The sequence below is a fragment of the Pyxicephalus adspersus genome, chromosome 3 (assembly GCF_032062135.1).
Source record: "Pyxicephalus adspersus chromosome 3, UCB_Pads_2.0, whole genome shotgun sequence".
Classification (NCBI taxonomy): Eukaryota; Metazoa; Chordata; class Amphibia; order Anura; family Pyxicephalidae; genus Pyxicephalus; species Pyxicephalus adspersus.
Window position 1 is genome coordinate 124,335,823 of NC_092860.1, and position 23,030 is coordinate 124,358,852.

General features: G+C 36.2%; 1 protein-coding gene across 1 annotated transcript in view; it reads left to right on the plus strand.

The window, feature by feature from the left end:
- The window catches only part of NFXL1 (nuclear transcription factor, X-box binding like 1), a 49,293-nt gene that overhangs the window by 5,558 nt on the left and 20,705 nt on the right, over positions 1-23,030 (plus strand). The window contains exons 4-18 of the mRNA XM_072406255.1: positions 468-577; positions 2,271-2,401; positions 3,493-3,671; positions 4,690-4,851; positions 6,339-6,439; positions 7,629-7,743; positions 8,064-8,188; positions 9,055-9,177; positions 12,679-12,769; positions 15,039-15,159; positions 15,260-15,419; positions 15,795-15,886; positions 18,701-18,722; positions 20,213-20,347; positions 21,313-21,479. Of these exons, the coding sequence (XP_072262356.1) occupies positions 468-577; positions 2,271-2,401; positions 3,493-3,671; positions 4,690-4,851; positions 6,339-6,439; positions 7,629-7,743; positions 8,064-8,188; positions 9,055-9,177; positions 12,679-12,769; positions 15,039-15,159; positions 15,260-15,419; positions 15,795-15,886; positions 18,701-18,722; positions 20,213-20,347; positions 21,313-21,479 (1,834 nt within the window). The remainder of the gene's footprint in view (positions 1-467; positions 578-2,270; positions 2,402-3,492; positions 3,672-4,689; positions 4,852-6,338; positions 6,440-7,628; positions 7,744-8,063; positions 8,189-9,054; positions 9,178-12,678; positions 12,770-15,038; positions 15,160-15,259; positions 15,420-15,794; positions 15,887-18,700; positions 18,723-20,212; positions 20,348-21,312; positions 21,480-23,030) is intronic.

Here is a 23,030-nt window from a genome sequence, read left to right on the forward strand (position 1 = left end):
TGTGTTTTGTTCCAATTCATTCACTACAATCACTAGAGGCACCTCATAACACAGTTTTGATTCCCCTGTAAAGGCTGATGTGTCTCTGAAATTGCAGTAATGTTAAAGTTAGGCTTTAGAAAGCTCCATAATCGGTTTGCACCCACTGTTTATGTATGTGTGTGTATGTAATATATATATATATATATATATATATATATATATATAAATAAAGATCTGCCCAGGTAATTACCTGTACGCAGTACAGTAACCGTAAACTTGTTCCCTTATGTGAATGGTGATAGCCCTAAAGCCAACAACCTAAATAATCAGCAATGGCACTAATATTTCTGTTGCACAGGTTCCTTTTTAATGTAGTTGGAATATTAGGTTTATTGTTAAAAAAAAACATCCACATGGTATGCTTTTAAGACTGACATACTGTTTTTTTTCTCTATGTGATGTTTTTTTTTTCTTTACCTTCATAGATGGTGACGTAAGTGAATTAACACGCACCAAGCAATACTTGAGTGACGTCTTTCAATCTGGAGCTGTGACCTGCTTGATATGCATTGCATCAGTGAAGAGAAACCAAGCTGTAAGTGCCATGTTATTGTGCATCAAGTCGATATTCACCTGAGCTATTAAAAGGCTAATTTGGCTAATCATGGTCAGTACCCACTATTTCTAAACCTATCACTATACTAGGTCATAATTTTGAACGGTTAAATAAAACATTAGGTTAAATAGATTTAACATGTACCATATATAACATGAATCTCAGGTGTAATCACCTACATTTTATAGGTAATTTTACTACTATCTCCCTACAGTTTTAAATGCTCTTCTGCTCCCAAAGTGTACGTTATACTATCGTACAAAAAGAAAATCATTTGTAAATCATTTGTTTTGGAAGTCTTTTATTTAACATTTATATTATATATTTATATAACCATGTTATCAGTTCAGATTTAATTTTAGTAAGGGACCTGTTCTATCTGTAATACTAACCATCTGCAGATTACTATACCCATCTAAGAAAAACCTCACCTGCTGCAGTGATATTAGGCTACGTACATACGTCAGATGTGAAGTGAAGAAGAGAGAGCGTAGCGGGTGCCGCTCCTTTGCTCTCCCCCCTCCGCTCTCCATAGGGCAGAACGGTGATGTATGTACAATACTCGTTAATGCATCATGCAGTCTTTTGTCGTTGGAAAGGATTGTGAACGACAAAATATTGCATGTGTGTACACATCTCTCCTGCATTGGTCAAGGGAGTGAGGGGTCACTCTGCCTCTGGCTAGGGAGATTTTGCAGCAATTCTGTTGGGGAAGAATTGATGACTTGCTCATCTAGCCATCAAGCATCTCCATGGAATCAACTTCAGTATTTTTTGCCCTTTCTGGCAATCCACCCTGGCAAGTTGTAGGCAGCATCAAGATCGCTGATGTTCCAGATGTTGCATCAGAACAGAAATTGTTAAAAATAATCCTTATATATAAGTCGTAAAACAACATAAGTAAGGTGATAACTTTACAGCTGTGGGCTAATATTTCCCACAACAAGGCTTGTGTATGAAAGATAAAAAAGTTGCAGCTTTAAAACCGAACCGAACCGAAAAGACTTAAAAACAGAATTTTGAACATTGTCCAGAAAAAGGAAACATTTCAACTACAAGTAATTATGTTTGAAGAGATAACAGGCTAATTGCGCATCTCAGATTCTAAATAAATATCAAAAGTATTTATGGCTGTTCCCACCTGTTGCTAGGACTTGGTATACTTCTAAATATGTTCAGTGCAATTGGCAAAAAAATGGATTTACCATTTTTGTCTAATTGATAAAAAATATTGCATAGTGTATGGCTAGCAAAAACTCCTTTCTTTAAGGATGATGATGGTGTCCCATGATCACAACCTTTCTGTCCTTACCTGAAAAGAATTTAAACTTGCTTTAAATCCTTTATCTTTATATATAAATGTGCAGTTGGCCAATAAAATGTGTCAGTTGCATCAAATTTTAATTATTTCTGCAGATTGTTTACTAAACATTTGTGTATTAGTACAGCTTGGACTGAGAAAAAGAGGGTACACCCCCCAAAAGTTTATCTTAAACCGTTTATATCATGTCGCAGACAGTACTTAACATTGAACTGTACTAAATGTTGATCTTTAAAATCAGAGTTGTGCCTTTCGATAATGTATTTGTCTGTCATCCTGTGCTGATGTATTTATTGGAGCAATGTGCCCTTGTCAGATCAGATGTTCTAATTATGAATGGCTTCCTTGTAGGTCTGGAGCTGCTGTGCCTGTTATTGCATATTTCACATGCCGTGCATCCAGAAATGGGCCAAGGACAGCATTTTCCTTGTGTCTTCACTCACAGATGATGACTTTGGAAAGAAAGATTACCCTTGGCCATGGTATGTAAAAGCAGAGAAATCAGATCCGTGTAACTGGTTAATATAAGGAGCAACTAACTTTTAAATTTAGTTTAGATATGTTGTCCAAAAACTGCTTCTTGATAAATAAAAATCTTGAGATACAGGAGTCTTCATTTTTAAAATGGGTATCAGACATTCCCTGAAATATTCCCTTGTGGGAATTTTTCAGGTCCATGTGTTTAGTGACAGTTTTTCACTCCCACAAAGGAATGTTTTATAAATAGAGCCCTAATTTGTTTTAAATACCTTTAAACCTTGGCCTATTACATCCTGTGACTACCCGCCTCGCCTTCTCATGAAGACACGATTTCTTCTGTAATGCTGAAATGTAGTTATGGCATTTACTGTTTTTTTCACTTTGGTTGTCAAGTTATCACACATGGTTAACCCTCCCAGCTGAATTTAGAGATTAAATAAAATAAGATGTAGTTCAATGTCCATGCACATTTGGCTCATGAAACAGTCAACCATGTTTGCCTATATACATAGTTCTACTTTTAGAATTTTTCTTGCTCAATTTGGGTTTAGTATTTCTTTAAGGTTTCACCTTCTATTTTTTGATCTGTACCACTTCCCAGAAGTCCCCAAGGTCTCTGAGGTTCATTGTGTGGGTAACAGGATCTGGATCTGGTTGCATCATCAAAGTTATATCACCTGGTGACTTAGAGACCAGATTGGCAGAGCATGAACCTCAGTTTAATTCCAGTCTAAATGGCAGAATTTCATATTTAAAAAAAAAAAAACAACAAACAACAAACCTGCCATTTTTCATTAGACTGCAATAGGAAATAATGAATTACCATTCATTGTATTGTGTAAAACACAGCACAGTAGACTATTTTGTTAAAGCTAAAAAAAGATACATGCATGTATTTAAATTCACTCGTAATTATCCAGCATACAGCAGTCAATTCTGCTGGATGATACTTGGATGCTTTACATAATAACTGTCCATGTTATGTTGGCTGCTACCAGACTTTGTGCCCGAGAGTGCTAAGATCAGAAACGTACATTCTGTCTAATGCATATTAGTTAAAACTGGATGATTGATGTTTGTTTTTGGATTTCAGCCCAAAGTGTCGATATGAATACAAGAGATCCCAAACTCCTGCAAGATATTACTGTTACTGTGGTAAAGTAGAAGAACCACCACTAGACCCATGGCTTGTACCTCATTCCTGCGGTCAAGTTTGTGAAAGAGAATTTAAGCCATCTTGTGGTCACAAATGCTTGCTCTTGTGCCATCCAGGTAATCCATTCATTCACTATCACTATTGATAATAACTATGTATCAATGTGGTTGGCTTTTAAAGCTTGTTATATATAATACTGCAACAATTATTTGGCAAAACGAGATGAGATGCACATGAAGTAGCATTACTACTTTTTCTGCAGAAATGCCATTTTATGCTCATGCTCCATATAAAGGTTCTGTTGAGACAGCTGAGCCTCTGGCAACAAGTGAAGAAAAGGAGAATATATTATGTGATGTTATAGATCTGAGGAGGAGATTTAATATGATTAAAAAGGAATTTAACATTAAATAGCTGTCTGTTGAAAGTTGCCTGATTTAGAAACTGCTGATTTATTCCAATTCCGTCATGCTTTATTTCTGTAAACCCAGCATACAGCCTATTTTGTAAGTTAAGACAGTGGAAGCCTATATCAAATGTATTTAGCATTTTATTTTATTTTTTTGCAAAAACTCAGCATGTAGATATGTTTCATAGCTGTACCAGTTATTCTAATTCTGGCAGAGAAAAGTGTGTATGAGCTCACAAGCAAGTCCATTACTGGTATTGAACATGCTTGCGTGTTTCTTCTTACTTCTAGACAAACATATGTCATTTAAATCCATTGTAAATTATGTTACTATGTATGTGATTTAAACCAAAGCCTTGACCACTAGCATGTGAATAACTATTACCTTTTAAAATAGGCAAAAAAAATAGGCTATCTGTATAGTCTATATTCATTTATTCTTCTTCCTATTTTCTGTTCTGTGAGATCTGTTCGTTTTTTGGTAACACAATTTACTTTAAACTGAAATTCAAGACAAATAAGTTTAGCTTAACTGAAGTGGAGATGAACTCAAAATGTTAAGTTTTAAATGTTAAAGTGAATGAATAGAAGCAGTATTCTAAAAAAAAAAAAATACAATATTGTCCTAAATGTCTAAAAAGTAGTTTTGCCTTTTATGTGGGGCTGTTACATTTAAATAACACTCAGTTTATTAATAACATATTTTTATGTCTACTTGCATTTAGGACCTTGTCCACCATGTCCAAAGATGGTCACTACTACTTGTTTCTGCAAGAAGGCAAAGCCCATTCCACGAAGGTGCAGTGCAAAGGATTGGTCCTGCCAGCAGTCATGTGGAAGGATGCTGTTGTGTGGGCAACACAAGTGTGAAAATCCCTGCCATAAAGGTATGGTATGATCGTATGTTTATCAAAATGAATGCATTTCCAAGAATACATTTTTATTAGGAGATTTATAAAAAGGAGTAAAAAGACAGTACAACTACTGCACTGAACAGAGTGTGCATTAAGCATATGGCAACAGAAAGCATGTACATACTTCTTATCTCCAAGAAATACCATCTAATCAAGGAAGGAATGCCCTAATGCTGTATTCAGATAACAAACCAAAGAAAAGGTCTAGAAGGAAATCAGTAACTGAATAACTAAAAAGTAAACTATAATTAGGAGCTATGCACTATGCAAGATATGCATGTATTCAGTATTCCATATGACTAGGTAAGCTCTCAAGGCCAGGGACTGAGTTTATGGATTGACAGAAAAATAAAGTCAAAGGAACGACCAGTTCCACAACCATTAAGAACATAGAATTAAAAAACAGCAAAGATAAGTTAAACAAGAAAGAAGAATAAACACCAAAAGAAAGGAAGAGAATAGAAAATAAAAAAGAAGCCTGGGGCAAAAGAGAGAGGGACAGACACAAGAACGCAGGGCAGCCACATAACTTTAAATTAGCCCCCTATATCATTCAACTTAGCTGTCTGTTTCTCAATAATTTTGTATCGAGTCATGTAACTCTTTACCTCAGTTATATGAAATCATTGTGACTCTCAGGATCTAGCAATCACTGGTATGGCCGTAGTAAAAAGAAAACCAAAATTTAAACAGAGTGAAAATGATCCCCCTCAGTCGTCTTATTTAGCAAGGCTTCACACAGATGCATTGGTATATATATTTTCCCAGAATTATAGCTAAAAAATGGTGAACCTAGTCCCTATGTTTCGTACCAAGGGGCACTGCCACCAAATACGCAAAAACATAGGGATGAAGTATTTAGGAAATGTTTTGCTAATTTTTAGGGAAAATAATACTAGCGTGGTAATGCATGATGTATTGATTTGTGTCTCTATAAGCAGTAATAAGCATATTGTAACTGTCAAGGGTTTCGTATTTTAAAGCAGGCTTTTCACTAAAAGATTATTCAAGCTGCCATTTCTGATATGGTTGTAAAATATACTGATTGTCTGGTTGGTGTTCTGATCATCTTCCATTAATAACTTCTGACCTGGAATCACTTAATTAATATCCAATTTAGAATGATCATGTAGCTAAGGTGTTCTGCTAATTCAGATGACAACGTGTCATACAGTTTACTGCATTCTTGTTCCAGATGTGTAAACCGAACTACTGACTCAAAAAGATCACCTTTGCATCCGTGCTATTGGTAATCTTTAGAATAAGTGCATCAATGGCAGCTTACATAACTGCTCATTTGTAGTTCCACTTTAAAGAGTGTCATTCATTTAAGGCCTCCTTTTTTAACAGTTATTTTGTTATATCAAACAAATGTAGTTCTTTAGAAATACACAGTAGCACAAGTAATATTGTTTCATGAACAGTTTAATAAAGGTTATTTCTGAACTTGCTTAATAAAGGAGACTGCCTGCCGTGTCCCCGAGTCAGCAAGCAAAAATGTCTTTGTGGAAAAAAGGTAGCTGAACGACTGTGTGCAAGTCCAACCTGGCAATGTGATGTGGTAAGTTATGTGACATATTGTGCTACATTTTACTTAACTTTTGTTTGTCCTACGCCTGCTTATTTTTTTATATAATCTAAATGGAGGGCAACATTAAGCAAGGCTACAACCCAACAGCAGAACCAATATCTGCATCATTGTGCCAGGAGGAACAGAAGGAGCTCTGCCAAAACCTCCAGCAGGCTACTTGTGTTTGGCTACATGCTTTTAATCAAACTGACTCCATGTGGGACCATCATCCTGTAGTGGGACCTGTGCCGTGCAGACTTTCATGTGCTAGCTAATGGTTTCTAACCTGCTGTAAAAGCATTGGGGGCCTACGTTTCTTCGGGTGCAGGCCTCATGTGGCCAAAGAGTGTAGGAAGTCTCTGGATGACGGACATATTCATGCCTTTGCCTAGTCCCTATGTTCTCCAGACCTGTTTCCAATAGAGATCTTTGGGCCGTTATATCAACGGTCAAGAATTTTTTTTGTTTTATTATTATTAAAAAATTGCAAATAATGTCCAAATTTTTCTGTGGACCACCAAAATTTTCTCACGGACCACTGGTTGGTGACCGCTGTTATATATCACTGATAACAAGATCCCCCAGGTCAGCAGAGATAATTCCACCACCAATATTAATTCTAAACAGATGAGCTGTAAGTGTTTTAAAAGTGTTAATTATATGTAAAGTTATGAGTATTGCCATTTCACACCCAATTTTAGGCTTGATAGATTTGGAATCAATATACTTCTTGAACTCTTATGTTTTCTATTGTAGCTAAAAATGAGAATGCTATTGTGTTTGGGTGTGCTAATATACAATTTAGTGTATTTTTTTTTTTTACTAAAAATATTGGTTTGAAGACAGTTCAAATATCTTTTTATTCTACAAATTCTCTGCTTTCAAAAACTCTATAGCATGTGGGAAGTTTTTAGTTTTCATGTTCAGGCCTTGTGTGCATGAAGTAAAACAATTTTCAAGTAGGGAGTAGCTGTTGAATGAAACATTTTGGTATTCATTAATAGCTACCTTATTTTAAGCCTAGTAATATGAAGTAAAATTTCAATTTCACAACTGTTTGCAGGTAAAATATTTTGCATACACATTACAAATTAGCTGTTCAGCAAGAGCTGACCTCCATTTTTTTATGTGAAATTATACTCATGAGGAACATGTTTCTACATTTCATATTTTATTGTAGGTTTGTAGAAAAACATTGCCTTGTGGGAATCACACTTGTGAGCAAGTTTGCCATGCCGGTCCGTGTGGCCAGTGTCCTCGTTCTGGAAATCGCTTGTGTCCATGTGGAAAAACAAGTATGGCTCCTTTAGAATACAATATGCTTTTATATCTCATGTTTTGTATTGTGCTGTGCCATGGATTTTATTTAATCTAAAATGTCAGAAATGAATCAAGTAGGTAATTGGTGAGATTCAATTGTCAAAGTGTACAGGCTTTGCATGTTATCATTGCTCCTTGCCTCATCCCATTAAATATGTTTTTTATTTTTTGAGACTGTACAGTGTTAGGATGGTAGACCACTAATAAGCAGTAGTGTCTGCTTTTTCACAAAACCAGTCTAATAATGAAAATGTCACTGGTGGTTTATTAAATCACATATGCTTTGTTTGCCTAGAATACACCTCGCCATGTACAGAAGATGTGCCCACTTGCGGTGATAGCTGTGATAAAGTTTTGGAGTGTGGATTACACAAGTGTTCCCAGCGCTGTCACAGAGGTCCATGTGAAACATGCAGGCAGGTCAGTAAATACCTAATGATCATGCATCATGGAAAGGTGTCTCTGGTTGATGTTTTTCTTGCTCTCATGCAATTCCCAGTGCAAAGTAACACAATTTCTCAGAACACCTAATCAATAAATTACATTGTTTTTGCATTGCAGACTACTGAATACCTAACAGAACTGTTACTAGTTTATCAGGGGACTGTGTCTTTCCACTTTCTGCTTCATAATCTAACTGCTTTTTAGTACCACACATTATATATCCACATCAGTTAGATTTCAACTGCAGGTAAACTTCTAAATACACAGACGGAAAATTTGGAAGGGAGCTGCTTTAACTTCATTTGTGCCTATGGCAGGGGATCTGATTGTGCTTAACAGTAGGTAGGTAGCTCAAGACTTTCCCCTCCATTAGCTTGTGACTGGGCAATATACGGAGAATCGGCACATTACTGAGACTTCTGTCTATATAAGTCCCTCCTATTAGCATGAGTAAGGTAAAGTATTGAGCCCCAAAAAGAAGCTAGATATGGGGAGGCAACAGTAGAATTGTAAGAATTCTCAAAGACCACAAATTAATAGAACTAAATAATGTGAATTAATAGAACTAAAGTTTATAGGCATGTGTTCCATTTACTGAGACAGTGTCACATTTGATGTTATTTTCCAAGGTGTAATGAGCCTTTCTAATTTAATCCAATAAAAAGTGATGTTGTGTTGACCTTCTTGAAGTACACAGATTTAGTTTGTCTAAAGAGTTTGACAGTTGTTTCAGAACATTTAATAATTGACGGAGAGATGCTTTCAGCAGTTCAAGGCACAAAATTTATTATAAAGGATAATAGCACCTGAATGTAAGTTTTCATTTATTTAATTTTTCAAAGGAAGTTGAAAAGCAGTGCCGATGTGGAAAACACACCAAACAGATGCCCTGTCATAAGCCTTATTTATGCGAGACCAAATGCCCTAAAACCCGGGACTGCCAGAGACATCAGTGCAAGAGAAAGGTATGTTTATAATTGGAGTTCTAGATCATCAGAGATTTGTAAATGAAGTTACTGGGGAAATAATAGTGTTTGTATCTTCTTTGTATGAGTGTAAAACAGAGGTATTTCAGTTGCAGTCTTGAGGGCCACACACAGGTTCGGATTTTTATAAAACAGAGACCCATTTTGACTCTTTGTAAGTCACACCTTAGTAAGTTTACTGTTGTCTCATATACCAAAAATGTGTGCACAAGAGGGATGGAGTTGGAGAACCCTGTTTTAGAACATGGAGATGAAGAAAAATAATTTTTTATTATATTGTTCATTTTTTTTTAAATGTACTTTTATATAGGTTTTATACTATGAATGACTGCACAATATCCATGCACAATATCCATATACCACCATAGACAATACCACCTACAGACAAACAACAAATTACATAATTACAGTCATTATTTTAACATCCCAATTAGCCTAGAGCAGAAGTCGGCAAACTCTGGCCTTGCCGGTAGTATGTTCCGGCCTAACGACCCCTGGCCGATCCAGACCCAATCCTGGCCTGCCAGGGGGCGCGTTGGGCTGGAACAAACTACCAGAGCCCCAAAGCCGCATGCTACTCTTGAGCCTCCTCTTGCTGTGGTTCCTCTATTTACCGCGGCCAGCTTTACACCGCTGCCGGGGTAAATGGGGAACGTCCCCTGAAGGGAAATCCATCTTCTCTGCATACATACGGAAGAGAGGGATTTCCCTTCGGGGGGCATTCCTGGTAGGGGGCGAACTCGAGAGAGAGTCTGGCCTAGTGTGCTCCTGCCCACCCCTGAAATGGCCTAGTGGCCACAAAAATTGGCCTACCTCTGGCCTAGAGTATAAAATATTTATGCAAATGAGTGAAAATTTGGACCAGATATTGAAAAAGTCTAAAAGGGGGAAAAAAAACATTTTTACATTTTTCTACCATAGATGTATTGTGTTTGGAATTTGAGTGGGTAATGAATCGGTGACTCTTAGCTGGCACATATCCATCCATAGTTGTTATACTTTGCCTACACACTGCTCTACCTTTATGTAAATGTCATACATGCAAAATAATAAAAACTCCTATCATTTTTGAGAAATGCTAGTTGCCTGGTTTTAATGTTTTAACAATGGAGTTTATATGCTAAACGTGTTAAAACCTAAATAAATTATCACTCTGCCAAGGATAATTTGCTTAGCTTAGGAAATATGCTAAAAAGGTAACTATTCAAAGGTCTTGAATACCTGCAAATAATTTAAAATCTACTAAGTCACCTTATTTACTAAGTTTAAATTATCTTGCACATTGAAAAGAGTGCTGCCTAAAATACATAACTTTATTACCTTCCTAACGTGCAGTATATCTTTTGTACAAGATTAGAAGGATAGTTTAACCAGAATATATAAGGTATTGGAAAATAATTTGATGGGGTAAAAAAAAAAAAAAGAAAATATTCATGTTACCTCTACTTTATAAATGTATATAGCATTTTCTAGCCTGACAGGTTATCTTGTTACATTGCTCTCTAATCACAATAGTGATTTCCTTGTAATTCATCAGTGTTAGGTTACATACACACATTAGAGTTTTGTTGTTGGAAAGGATCTTTCAGGAAAGATGCATGTACAACTGAAAGATGCATGGACGAGCTTTGTACATACAGCACCATTCTGCTCTATGAAGAGGAAAGGTTTCATTTGCATTACAGTCGTTAGTGGATTCGCCAGGACGGCTTCATGGATGATGTCAGATGAGCGCTGTACACATGTCAGAGTCTCGTCGGATACTAGCCCTGAAGCAATAATCACACAGGAATCATCTGACGTGTGTACGTAGCCTTAATGAGACTGGACCAGCTGTGTAAGAGATAAAAATGGCTCTGTAACCTTAGGTTGTGTCTGCACTTTAAAATGAAACCAACAGTTAAATGCATACATTACCACAGGGGAATAAGAAAATGATTTGTATGGCTCCACCCCTGAAAAATAAGTAATAAACCCTTGTAACTATTACTCCTGCTTTCTGGCTCAATAAATAACTATGTTATGGGTTTTCCTTGACCACATATTGACTTTATAATGGGAAATTCATACACCTGAAGTCTGCTGTGCTGCAATAATCATTATGTGGTCACAGATGCCTGGGATTGATGAGTATGAAACTGGAGACTTTTATTACACAAACCTAATTGAAGTCAACAGCTCTAACAGTGCCTGGCTTCCCATGTTTCGCTAATTTTCATCTGATGGTATACATTGAAAAGTAGCCATCAGTATCAATTTACCCCTCACTGAGAGCCTTGAACAGCATTTCCAGTTGAAGTCACACGTCATTTTAAATCTTTTCTAATAAACCAATATTAGCACATACACTCTTTTAAAGAGTATCAAGATATTTTCAAGTACGTCTGGGTCCTGTTTTTTTCAATAATGATTTGTAAATTGACTGCATACCTTTAGCTTAAGCATTTTTCACCTCCAGATTTTCCTTAACAATTTGTTAACTCTTTAGATTCTGTATTTACACAGATGTGTGTATTAGGTCTACACAGGTCTCCCTAGTACTGGGCACTCTCTTAAAGCGTACCTAAACTCAACATTTTCACTTTACAAAAAAGGGTAGACAATCCTTATATGTAAAGAAAAAATATTAATAATTTAAAAAATTTCAGTTTTGACCGCCAAGCTCTCGGACATGCGCAAAACGGGCATTTTTTCTATTAGGGGAAAGAGATGTCATTAAAGATCAAAGAAGAAGACGGAAGAGAAGAAAAAAGATGGTGGTGCCCTGGCGCTTCCTCAGCGCCTGGACAAAGGGGAATCCCAGGACGACGTGGGACTGCATCGCAGGAAGGACCAGTGCTATCAAGGGAGCTCAGTTGTTCAGAAATGGGAAAAATCTCCTAAAGTTTATAGCCTCTCATTTCCTGTTTCTGGAGCAGATAATACATTCCTCAGATTTGATAATCCACATTGTCTGTTAGCTTTTATTAAAGCTTCCAAAACCTATATTTATTTTTAAGCCTATCCTAAAAGGTTGCCAGTTTTCATCAAATTTATGTTTAGACATTTCAAGGTAAGAAATGGGCATACACTGAATAACATTTGGGTTTTGCATTTTGTGTGTGTGTGTGTGTGTGTGTGTGTGTGTGTGTGTGTATGTATATATAAATATGTATGTATGTGTTGTGCCTGCATCCCACAAATGCAGGTAGGAGGTTGCAAGGTGACACAAGGACACAGGAGGTGACACAAGGCTTACACAGGGTTTGCAGGGGTTGGACTCCATGCTTTAAAAATCAGAGCAGTTGGTGAGCTTGGCAAAAGTGTGTGTGTGTGTGTGTATAAATATTTATATATACATATTTATATTTATATATATATATGCTTTTAACTGACTCATGAACTTTGTAATTACTCTGATTTTTCTAGTTAATATTTTTTGTGCACTCAACTCATAGGGCATTCATTCAATAAAACTAAATATTTACTCCTTGTACATAGTGCTGCACTGGAAACTGCCCACCCTGTGACCAGCAATGTGGACGTACTCTGGGATGCAGAAATCATAAATGTCCCTCAGTGTGCCACAGAGGTAAGACAGGATTCAAATGGAAAACATACCTATCTATTCTTTAGTCATTTGTATATGTCATGCACACATTAGTAAAACCACTTTGGGTAAATGTCAGAATAACTTAAAGTATCTGAGTACAAGGGAACCCTGGAGCTTCTGAAAAAAACCCACACACCTATTTGTCATTTAGTTTTCTCCCTATATGATTTTTCTTTCTGGTAATCAGGGAACCTTAGAGCTAAAAGTCTAGATCCCCCCATCCACCTTGCATTCAAATGTCTTGGTCCATTGAAAAATTATTGGCACTGTAGTTAGTCCATTCCTATTATGGAACATCTCTAAGTATATCCCATGGAATTGTTGGCCTTTTAAACATATTTGAACTCATTTATATTCTCAAATTCTAAATTTACATTAGTTACATGGAAGTATGTACATTCCTTCTTTCACCACTACTTGAAAACCATAAACTTAAAATCTGGTGAACCAAATTAGATGGCAGCAATTAGAACCCTCAGGAGTATGAATATTTTATTTAAATCCCCAACAGTAAAAATTTGGGGCTCCCTGTGCTATTGATGTGTGTGGTGTCATTGTGCCAAGATCAAAAGAGCTGTCTAAGGGCATCAGTTAAAAAAAAAAAAATTATATATATATATATATATATAATTTTTTTTTTTTTTTTTTTTTTTTTTTTTTTTATGTCGGTCTGTTTAGAAAGTGATTTAAACAATTTCTAAATTACCTGAAACCGGTCATTTAAAGATGTATTATTTGTCTGTTCAAACTGTGAATAATAAATCTCTTCACTGATCTGAATTTCTTAGGGCTCTTATGGCCTCAGCCAAGAGTAAAAACCTTTGTCAACTCTTAACCAGTTGCTGTAATGTTTTTAAATCCTACTAACAGAAATAACACATTCATTTTAATGTCTGTTCAAAGCTGTGTTTATGAAGAACAGCCTGCAGGTTTTATTCACCTTTTATTCATTGTCTTGTTAACACATTTGTGTAGCTAATTGAGCTTATACCAAACTATACAGCAGTAACCAAAACAAAAAAAAAAACAAATCAATGGTTTATGCAAAAGCCAACATTTCTAACCTTAAAAGAAACATTATTTTTCTAATTTATTTGACTGTCTTGAGAGTAAAATACCATTCTGACCTTATTTATGGTGTTATCACTGGTGGTATGCCCGGAACTTTATATCCTGATCATTGGAAAGGTTATGATGAATGCCGACATTCTTTTATGAGCATTTGTGTGCTTTCATTTGCATTTCAAATCTAATGTAACTAATAATAGGATCGATTCTAAAGGTCATTTGGATAAACACCCTGATAAAAGACAAAGTGGAAGTCTTACTGTCTGTGTGGCATTTGTCCAGGATTGAGTTTCTGATCACTCACTGACATTCTGTTGATCAGATTAAAGCCTACAGACACAGAATAGCGGGTTGCAGATCGTTTTATAAATTTACATCCTCTCTGCACTCCAAGGTTATAAGTGGGACCTACACCTTCCCGTATATTAGATAAGACTGCACAGTGTTTAACATTTATAAAACTCAGTCGCTGGCTGATTGCAAATTAAAGACTAGTTATGTAAATTTCTAATGTAGCAGACTATTGAAAAAGAAATACCATGTAAAAAAAAAAGCTTGACTTTAAATAAATTATATAAAACCTTGAGAAAATGCAATGTAACGATATTGCTACAACAATGAATATTATTATTATTATTATTACACAGTATTTATATAGCGCCGACATATTACGCAGTGGTGTACAAAGTCCATAGTCATATTACTAGCTGTCCCTCAAAGGAGCTCACAATCTAATGTCCCTACCATAGTCATATGTCTTTAATACAGTCTAAGGTCAATTTTGGGGGGAAGCCAATGAACCTAACTGCATGTTTTTGAAATGTGGGAGAAAACCAGAGTACCTGTTGGAATCCCATGCAAACCTGGGGAGAACCTGCAAACTCCATGTAGGTAGCGTCCTGGCCAAGGTTCAAACCTGGTACCCAGCACTGAAAAGTCTAGAGTGCTAACCTGAGCTACCGTGCTGCTTTGCCCTGCAATTCAATAATATTTTCTATGAAATATCGGTAAGCAAGGTTTTGGTTCTACATGTCAAACCTGCACATCTGGTGATTTACTGGATCATATTTATTATAATATTTTAGTATGGTGTTTTATATATATATATATATATATATATATATATATATATACACACACACACACACACATATACACACTTTTCACATTTATATTGCAGGAAGCTGCTACCCCTGTCCAGAAACCGTTGATGTAAAATGTAACTGTGGAAAAACTATACTGACAGTTCCTTGTGGTAGAGAGCGCAGTACCAAACCACCACGTTGCAAGGAGGTGTGCAGGTATTAAAGTTTATTTTCTGTCACAAAACTTTTTTTTCTTTTAATGTAATGTATTATTGTTGCTAAAGTAACAAATATTTGCACTGTTTTTCACTCTCAGCCACCCTCCTACCTGCCATCATGAGACCAGGGAAAAACACAGGTGTCATTTTGGTTCATGTCCGACATGCCGACAGGTTTGTCAGAAAACCTTACAGAAGTGTGGTCATCTCTGCCCTGTCCCTTGCCATGATGAAGCTCTAGTGAAACAAAAAGGACTGGTAAGGCATTTAATTGTGCAAAGACCAATAAATACATTTAAACCTTGAGTGACTGTTAGTCTGCTAAATTACTGTGAGCATTGTTGCATCTTAGCAATGTTGATCTCCTGCTGACTGTTATTTCCCATGAAGTAAGTGAATGCTGTAAATGTATTCTGGACTTAAAACATCAGTAGATGTTAAAACGTGAGACATGGGTACTCACGTGGGTCTTTTAAAAAATTGCTTTTACAGCTTGTGTACAATGTACACAAAAAATTCTGTATTTTTTTAGGTCTCTTTAAAGTTTTTCTTAACAGCATATATTGTTATTTTACAAAATGGTAATTTACGCACTTTAACCCCTTGTAAATTAAATGAACTTCTTTTGGTCAGCCTCAGCCTGCCGGCCCTTGGGAGCAGCCCTCTGAACCAGTTTTTATCCAAACGGCTTTACCATGTCCTCCATGTCAAGTCCCCATACTAACGTAAGTAAAAATGTTTTATCAAACATATGATTTATTCTGTCATTAGTAATACCACCGCGTTTTCTGATTATCTAAGCCCCCCTGTAAAATTTCCCTATTCTGTATGTAATCATCTGAAATTATAATATATATTTAACTTTCATTAGTAGTAGCAGTGTTGTCCGTGAAATCACTGCAGTGTTTCCACATTCAGCTTAGGATGTAGCTTCAAGTAACCAAAAATGCATCAAAGCTCAACACCTAAAGCTGCTTTTACAATTCTTTTTATTAAACAGGATTTATATAGCGCCAACATATTACACAGTGCTGTACAATAAATAGGGGTTGCCAATAACAGACAGAGAAACAGGAGGAGGAGAGGACCCTGCTTCGAAGAGATTACAACCTGGTTGTAACTGAAGTTATAAGTGTTTCTTTTCTGGCATTTTTGTCTGCATTTAAGTATGGAGAAGAATAAATAAGAGCAAAACAAAGAGTTTTATATACTTAAAACTATCAATACAGGTATTAGTATTCATAACCTTCGTAATGCTGATTTTAGAATTGAATACAGTAGGGAAGGGTTAGAATTTCAATTATTTATTGCTGTCTGTGACACCACACCACAGGTAAATTTACCCTCACCATTATCACCCGGAAAAAAATTGATGGGAAATTTGAACTTTAATGGACAAAACATAATGTGACTGATAATATTTCAAATGGATGTACCTGTTCTGGTAAGGATAAGTGAATGCCCCTGGGAATTCTTCTCACTTTCTTTTCTGATTTAAGGCAGATCTCCATAAAGGGATGAGAAAACAGATTTTAACCCCTGCCTACTAAAGAAAATAGTTTTGGCTTTACATACATTTTAAACACGGGCCCTGCAGGTTAAAAAAAAAAAAAAAAAATTCAACTGTGTGATGTAACTGTGACATGGTTTAGAAGGCAAGGCAAAGTTTGGCAAGGCACAGCAAATCAAGGTAGATAAGCACAAAGTAATACATTTGACTGTCTCTCCAGGTAGTTTTATTACTAGAATGTTGTGGCTATTATAGTTTGTGTTATTGTATTCATGGTATTTCTATACTGAAATACATTTGGGATTGGTCTGTAGAAGAAACAGGTCTTGTTACCTTAATATCCTTTGCATGTTTTTATTACTTCCTCTATAGAGGATGTTTGATGATGATGAGATGTCTGGTCGTTGCTTTGTGACAAGTGGAACATGACTCTCCTTTAATGCTTCCAGATGTAGCCTGTTTTCTCATTTTGCTTCATTGATCACTGGCTCCTGCTAAAGCCATTTTATAAAGAACCCAGTGTTATCGGTATTAAAAGACAAATTCAGCTCTTAGCCATGCATTAGAATATTTCTTTGCTAATGCAGTTTTATTATCTATAAGCAAGGACCAAACTAAGTTACATTTAACAAAAGTCGAATTCAATTGAAAAAAAACGGAATCTTTTCTTTGTTTTAATAGTAGACGCCTTGCTATACAACAAATGTTACCTGATACTTACTACCTTTATTATTATGGTTTATTAGCCGGAAATCCCTCTTTTGCATCCTTAGGTTCAAGGCTTCACTTTCAAACTGGAGCCTGATTTTCCCTGCTTTCATAACTAAGCTTCAATAATATTCCTTTGTCCATTAAGAGTGCCGTGAATGGTTACCAAGTCACTTATTTTTTTTACAGGGGAGTGGCACTTAGTACAACTTTGCCATGGAAGGCCTAAGGTCATGGAAATTCAGGGCCCAGTAAAAAGTTAAATGTACATTAGGAAATTTACATTTAGGAGTGTGAAGAAAACACTTGCTGGCTTATAAGGATAATAAAGTCCTCTTTCACTTTATGTTTTTACCTATACTAATTAATTTGTTCTGCTTAATGGGATAACCTGATGAGCAACCTAATAAAAATTAACAGACATTGTAAGCAGATAGTTAATAACATTGTAAATTTCTAATAAAATTGAATGCAATCCAATAAAATTCCCTCATATTGCATAGTAGCAGGTTTATTTATTATTATTATTATTATTATTAATATTAATATTAAACAGGATTTATTTACATATCACAGAACATATTACTCAGCCCTTTACAATAAATAGGGGCTGCAAATGACAGATGCACACAGTGACACAGGAGGAGTAGAGAACCCTGCCCAAGATTTTTAAGCAGTTGGGTTCCTTTCACCCCATCTTACCATGACCTGGCTTTCTCGTTCCACCCCAGGTCCTGATCCATAGAAAACAGTTTTTATGTGCTAAATGCTGAAGCAGTTATATACACTTAGGAATAAATGACTTTGTAATCGGGCTGCATCTTGGCTGTAAATTTTCTGCGTATACATTTGGCCTGGAAGCATAAAGAAGTAATTTGCTTGGCTTCTCCCACTATTCTAAAAAAAAGAATATTTGTTTTGGGGGATTTGTGATTGGTGTGAGCTACACAGATACCTTCTACTTTAGGAGGCCCCTACTGTCCTTATATTCCCAGATAGCTAAAGTAACTACATGGACTTAAGTGTTAAAAATCGACAATAGGGTTTTTTGTAACCAAGGAAAATGGAGAGAAAATATTTTTCTTTAATATTTTACAACTTCTGGAGTGAAAATTTGGTTACTGTAAGCAACACAATACATTGATTGTAGATGCTAATTTATATCAATTGTTGTATTCCTTTAAATACTTCTAAAATCAAATGTGACTTTCTTGTGGTAATGCTAATCACAACTGTTAATAAACCAATCTCAGTTTTTATGTTCTTATTACAGCCATTTCTTTTCTAATTTTTCCTAATTATTTTTCCTTTTTTTTCCCAGGGAATGTCTTGGAAAACATGAGGTAAGAGCATAAAACTACCCATAGATAACAGTTTTTATGCTCAGACATGCATATATATCTGGTCTCTGAAAGACTTCTATAATAAAAGAACTGTCCAGATTTATCAAACTTCAATCACCTGAGCCTACATGCTTTTTTATCTTAGCTGAAGTAGCCAACTATGTTGACCAGCTGTGAAAATTCAACCCCCAAAGAACATTTGGCTAATGGGTGTCTTAGGAAACTGTAATGTGTTCATATACATAGAGAAGATTCCAGATCCAACTCCAGCCCAATAAATTAGGCAATACTCATATGGTGTTCCATCATCTATTCCAAATAAAAATATATCTGTAACTATGTGCACTCATTAGTTAACTACTAAAAATGTGCTGTACTTCAAAAACCAGTTGGGGTTCCTCTAAAGCTGTTTTGCTTAGATCAATTTTTGATGTGATAAAACATTTAGATCTAAAGTAATTCTGAAGTGAAATTTGTTTACCAGCCGATTTCTGCACTTGGATTAGTTGTAAAGTATTTTGGTAAGATAAAAGTAAATGATTTCTTATTGTATGTGCAGTACTGCCACTTTGTGTTTGTATTGCAACAAGGAACAAATCCGGCTTGTTAAGGGAGTTTGCAAAGTCTCTTTTACATCTAGCAAAGGTGTGTGTTATGAATGGTAATTAGTTCACATATTGGATGGTTTCTATGCACACCTGTATTGTTGGTTAGTACTATAACATGTAGGAGTGTGCAGCCCCAATGTAAATAGTAATCATTCAGTATGTACACTAGTTTCCATTTATTGGCTTTGTCCCTTCCTGTAATTCAAACCCAAAGTCACATTGAAGCACATAATCAGACAGAATATTGTACGTGAATTAATAAGCACAACATTGACTGTGGGACTTCTTATGTTTGTGCCAGCCTTTAAGAGAATCGGTGATTACCTAGAAGTATCTGAAGTAAAACAAAGAATACACTGTAGCATCTTCTTGCCATGATTATGACTTTAGTGACTAGTTAATATTGTAACTACAGTGTTCTGCTTTTCAGTTTTCAGGACCATTTTGATTTTAATTGATTTCTATTTTTTATATTTTACTGACTTTGTGCATTGGTTTCAGGACCTAATAGATATGTACATCCTTCACAATCTTCTGAACATGCACATAAAGCTAGTTTGGGAGAATTCCAGTTAATGTATTGATACACTTTGGATTGTAGGAGGAAAATGGTGAGGTTAACAGAGGGAAAGCACACAAATTCCATGTTAGAAACTCAAACCTAGAACTCAGAGCTACCTGGCAATTATGCTGGTGCTAATCATGTAGAATGATCTTCCTAAATTAACCATATACTTTTCAGTCTGGCTGTACCAACTTTGTGCAATATCCTATAGAGATTTATCAATATTATGTAATTTGAGGGCCTTCATGAAACAGACTGTCCATAGTGTCCATTATTGGACGTGCAAATCATTTATCTTGTTTTTTTTCTTCTTTTAGATCAGCCCATTACCGTGTCATTCTGCTGGTCCATTTTCGTGTAAGAGACCCTGTGGGCGTTTGTTAGCCTGTGGTAACCACACTTGCCTAAGAGAATGTCATAAAGTGACTGAGGCTAGTGGTAACAAAGATAAGGTAAGGGATGTTTATTATAGTTAGTAGGAATATTCTACCTTTTTTTTTTTTTTTTTTTATTTGTTGTGGTTTATAGGAATAGTTTGGCAAAGCAATAGGCAGAAGCAAAACCTAAACCTGTTGCATATATAAATAAATGGAGGCTACAGATCCTATCCCCGCTGAATTGTTCAGGGACTAGGCTTGGTAATGAGCTCTGACAGTACTCAAGTTTTAGAGCTTTGTTAGCATGGTTCACGTCTGCGGCAGGAGGGTTTGGGAGCCAGCTACAGATATCTGTAGTTATCTCTTAATTCCTGCACTTATTTGTCGGTTTTGGTTCCTGTTACCCTTCAACCAAGTGTCTTTGAAGTCTAAGTAATTCATTCTAGACCTAAAATAACTATGCCCAGTGAAAACATATCATATCACTTTAGTTTTATTTACTTAGCCACCTAACCATTCTTCCTTGTTCAATACTCCATAATATTGCATGATCTTGACCTGGTTACTCAATAGGTATGGTGAAAAGCTGTGTCCAATCATTGTAGGTCATGTGGACCAAAAAAAAAAAAAAAGAATAAGTTAGAACCTTTTTAGTAAACATATTGAATGTGCAGATACTACAGATACCTACTCACTTCTGTTCTTGTAAGTATTAATGGGGTCTGGTATGGCAATGATCTCCAGTAGTCTTATGTAAAATATTATCAGACCCTGACCTTTCCTCATAGCATAGTAGTAGTTTCCCATAGTATACTGAATATTATACATGGTCAATTTGGTAATGTCAGAAGGCTCTGTACAAATTAGTACGTTTCCCACTGTTAGCAATAAATTATATAAACTAAGCCAAAAGAAAATAGGGGGCATAAAATTAGGTTGTTCCAAACATTTGTGATAATGTAGGACTTAATATTTTGGCTCTAACATTAGGAAAATCAGGATTTTTTCTTTTAACACTTTTTCATTGATTTACATTTTAGTCTGGTCCAGAATGTTTTGTTTGTGAAGAGGAATGCTCAAAACCTCGACCACCAGGCTGTCCTCATCGTTGCAATCTCTCATGTCACCCCACGGATTGCCCTCCCTGCGTTCAGATGATCAGGACCAAATGCCACTGCAAGATTAGCAATCTTTACATTGAGTGCATGTATGTAGAAATTCTTCTCTGTTGCATGTTTTTGCATACAGTTTTTATATAAACTCGCTTGCAGATTTTGATAGATTAAAATGATGAAATAAACTGCAATGTTGATGTAGACATTTAGGACAAGCTTTTATAGAAAGACCGTGTTCGGAGTGGTATCAATGTAAATTGCTTAGCCGCTCATAGCATTCTTTGGTCTCCTGTGCTTTGCCCCTTGCTAAGTAGGTTACCTATGTGTCACGTGTGAAACCTAAAATGGGCAAATTTGAATGTATGTTTTATGTTGGAAATGTGCATTGCTTGGTGTGTGTGTTTGTATTTATGTATCACTTTGTATGTTGATACAAATGTTTCACATATCCTTTTATTGATCCTAAAGCTACGTACACACGTCAGATTTTTATTGCCCGATAATCGGCATCGGCCAATTATCGGGCGAAAATCTGCCGTGTGTACAGTCGGTGTCGTCCATCGTCCGGACGACCGACCTGCCGGATCCACGGACGATGGACGACAGCCGATCCTAATGAAAGGGAAGGGGAGAGCGCGCAGCAGGGTGCCGCTCCGTCGCTCCCCCCCTCCCCTCTCCATAGAGCATGAACGGTGCTGTATGTACAGCACCGTTCATGTATCGTGCACTCCCTTGTCGTTGGAAAGGATCGTGAAAGATCCTTTCCAACGACAAAAATTGGAAGTGTGTACGCAGCTTAAAGCAAAGTAAAATAATCATCCACAGCAATATATCAGATTTAAACTTATCCTTTACCCTGACAAAATAATGTTAGGTAAATTTCCTCTTGCGTAGCGGGAAACAATCAATGCCAGATGGTTCTTTTGGCATCATATTTATGATGTACTAGGTCCCTATAGAATAACCCAATGCAAGTCTATGGGCAAGCAGGCACAATTCATTTATTATTAAGCCTAGATGAGTGTATATACTTCTGGTGGATTGTGGTGGCACTGTAAGGGGGGTGGCTGTTAGGTTCAGTAGATTCCAGGCCTATTTATATGTAAGTATGAAGAACATATGAATTTGAAGAGGAAAGAATGGCTCTTTACAGCAATAATAGTATTGTAAAAGTCATTGTATTTAAACAAAATGGATTTTAAATCTATACATAGCTCAACTATGTTTTGGATAACGCATAGGTAAAGCATACATTAATCTCAGTTATTTGCGTAAGTAGATTAGTTGCCGTTCCCAACACGTTTCACCGTTTGGCTTTCTCAAGGAAGAGTGGAGAACGTATCGATGAATTTGAGATGTATGTAATACTGTAGCTAACCACTGACAGCTAGCATGCCTTTCCAGGCGCCCTCTCAAGTTGTGTTTGTCTCCCTCGGCCAACAAATGACAGGACATCAGCTTCTTCTCTTTGAATCTGAACTACAGTTTTAACAACCCACACCGCAATCTACTATATTGGATGTCCTTTGACACAGTTTTACAAATATCATCCTACTCAGTGAACGGAGACTAACCTACGTCTTACGCAAATAATTAAGTTATTACTGTATGCTTTACACATGTGTTTACCCATAACGTAGTTG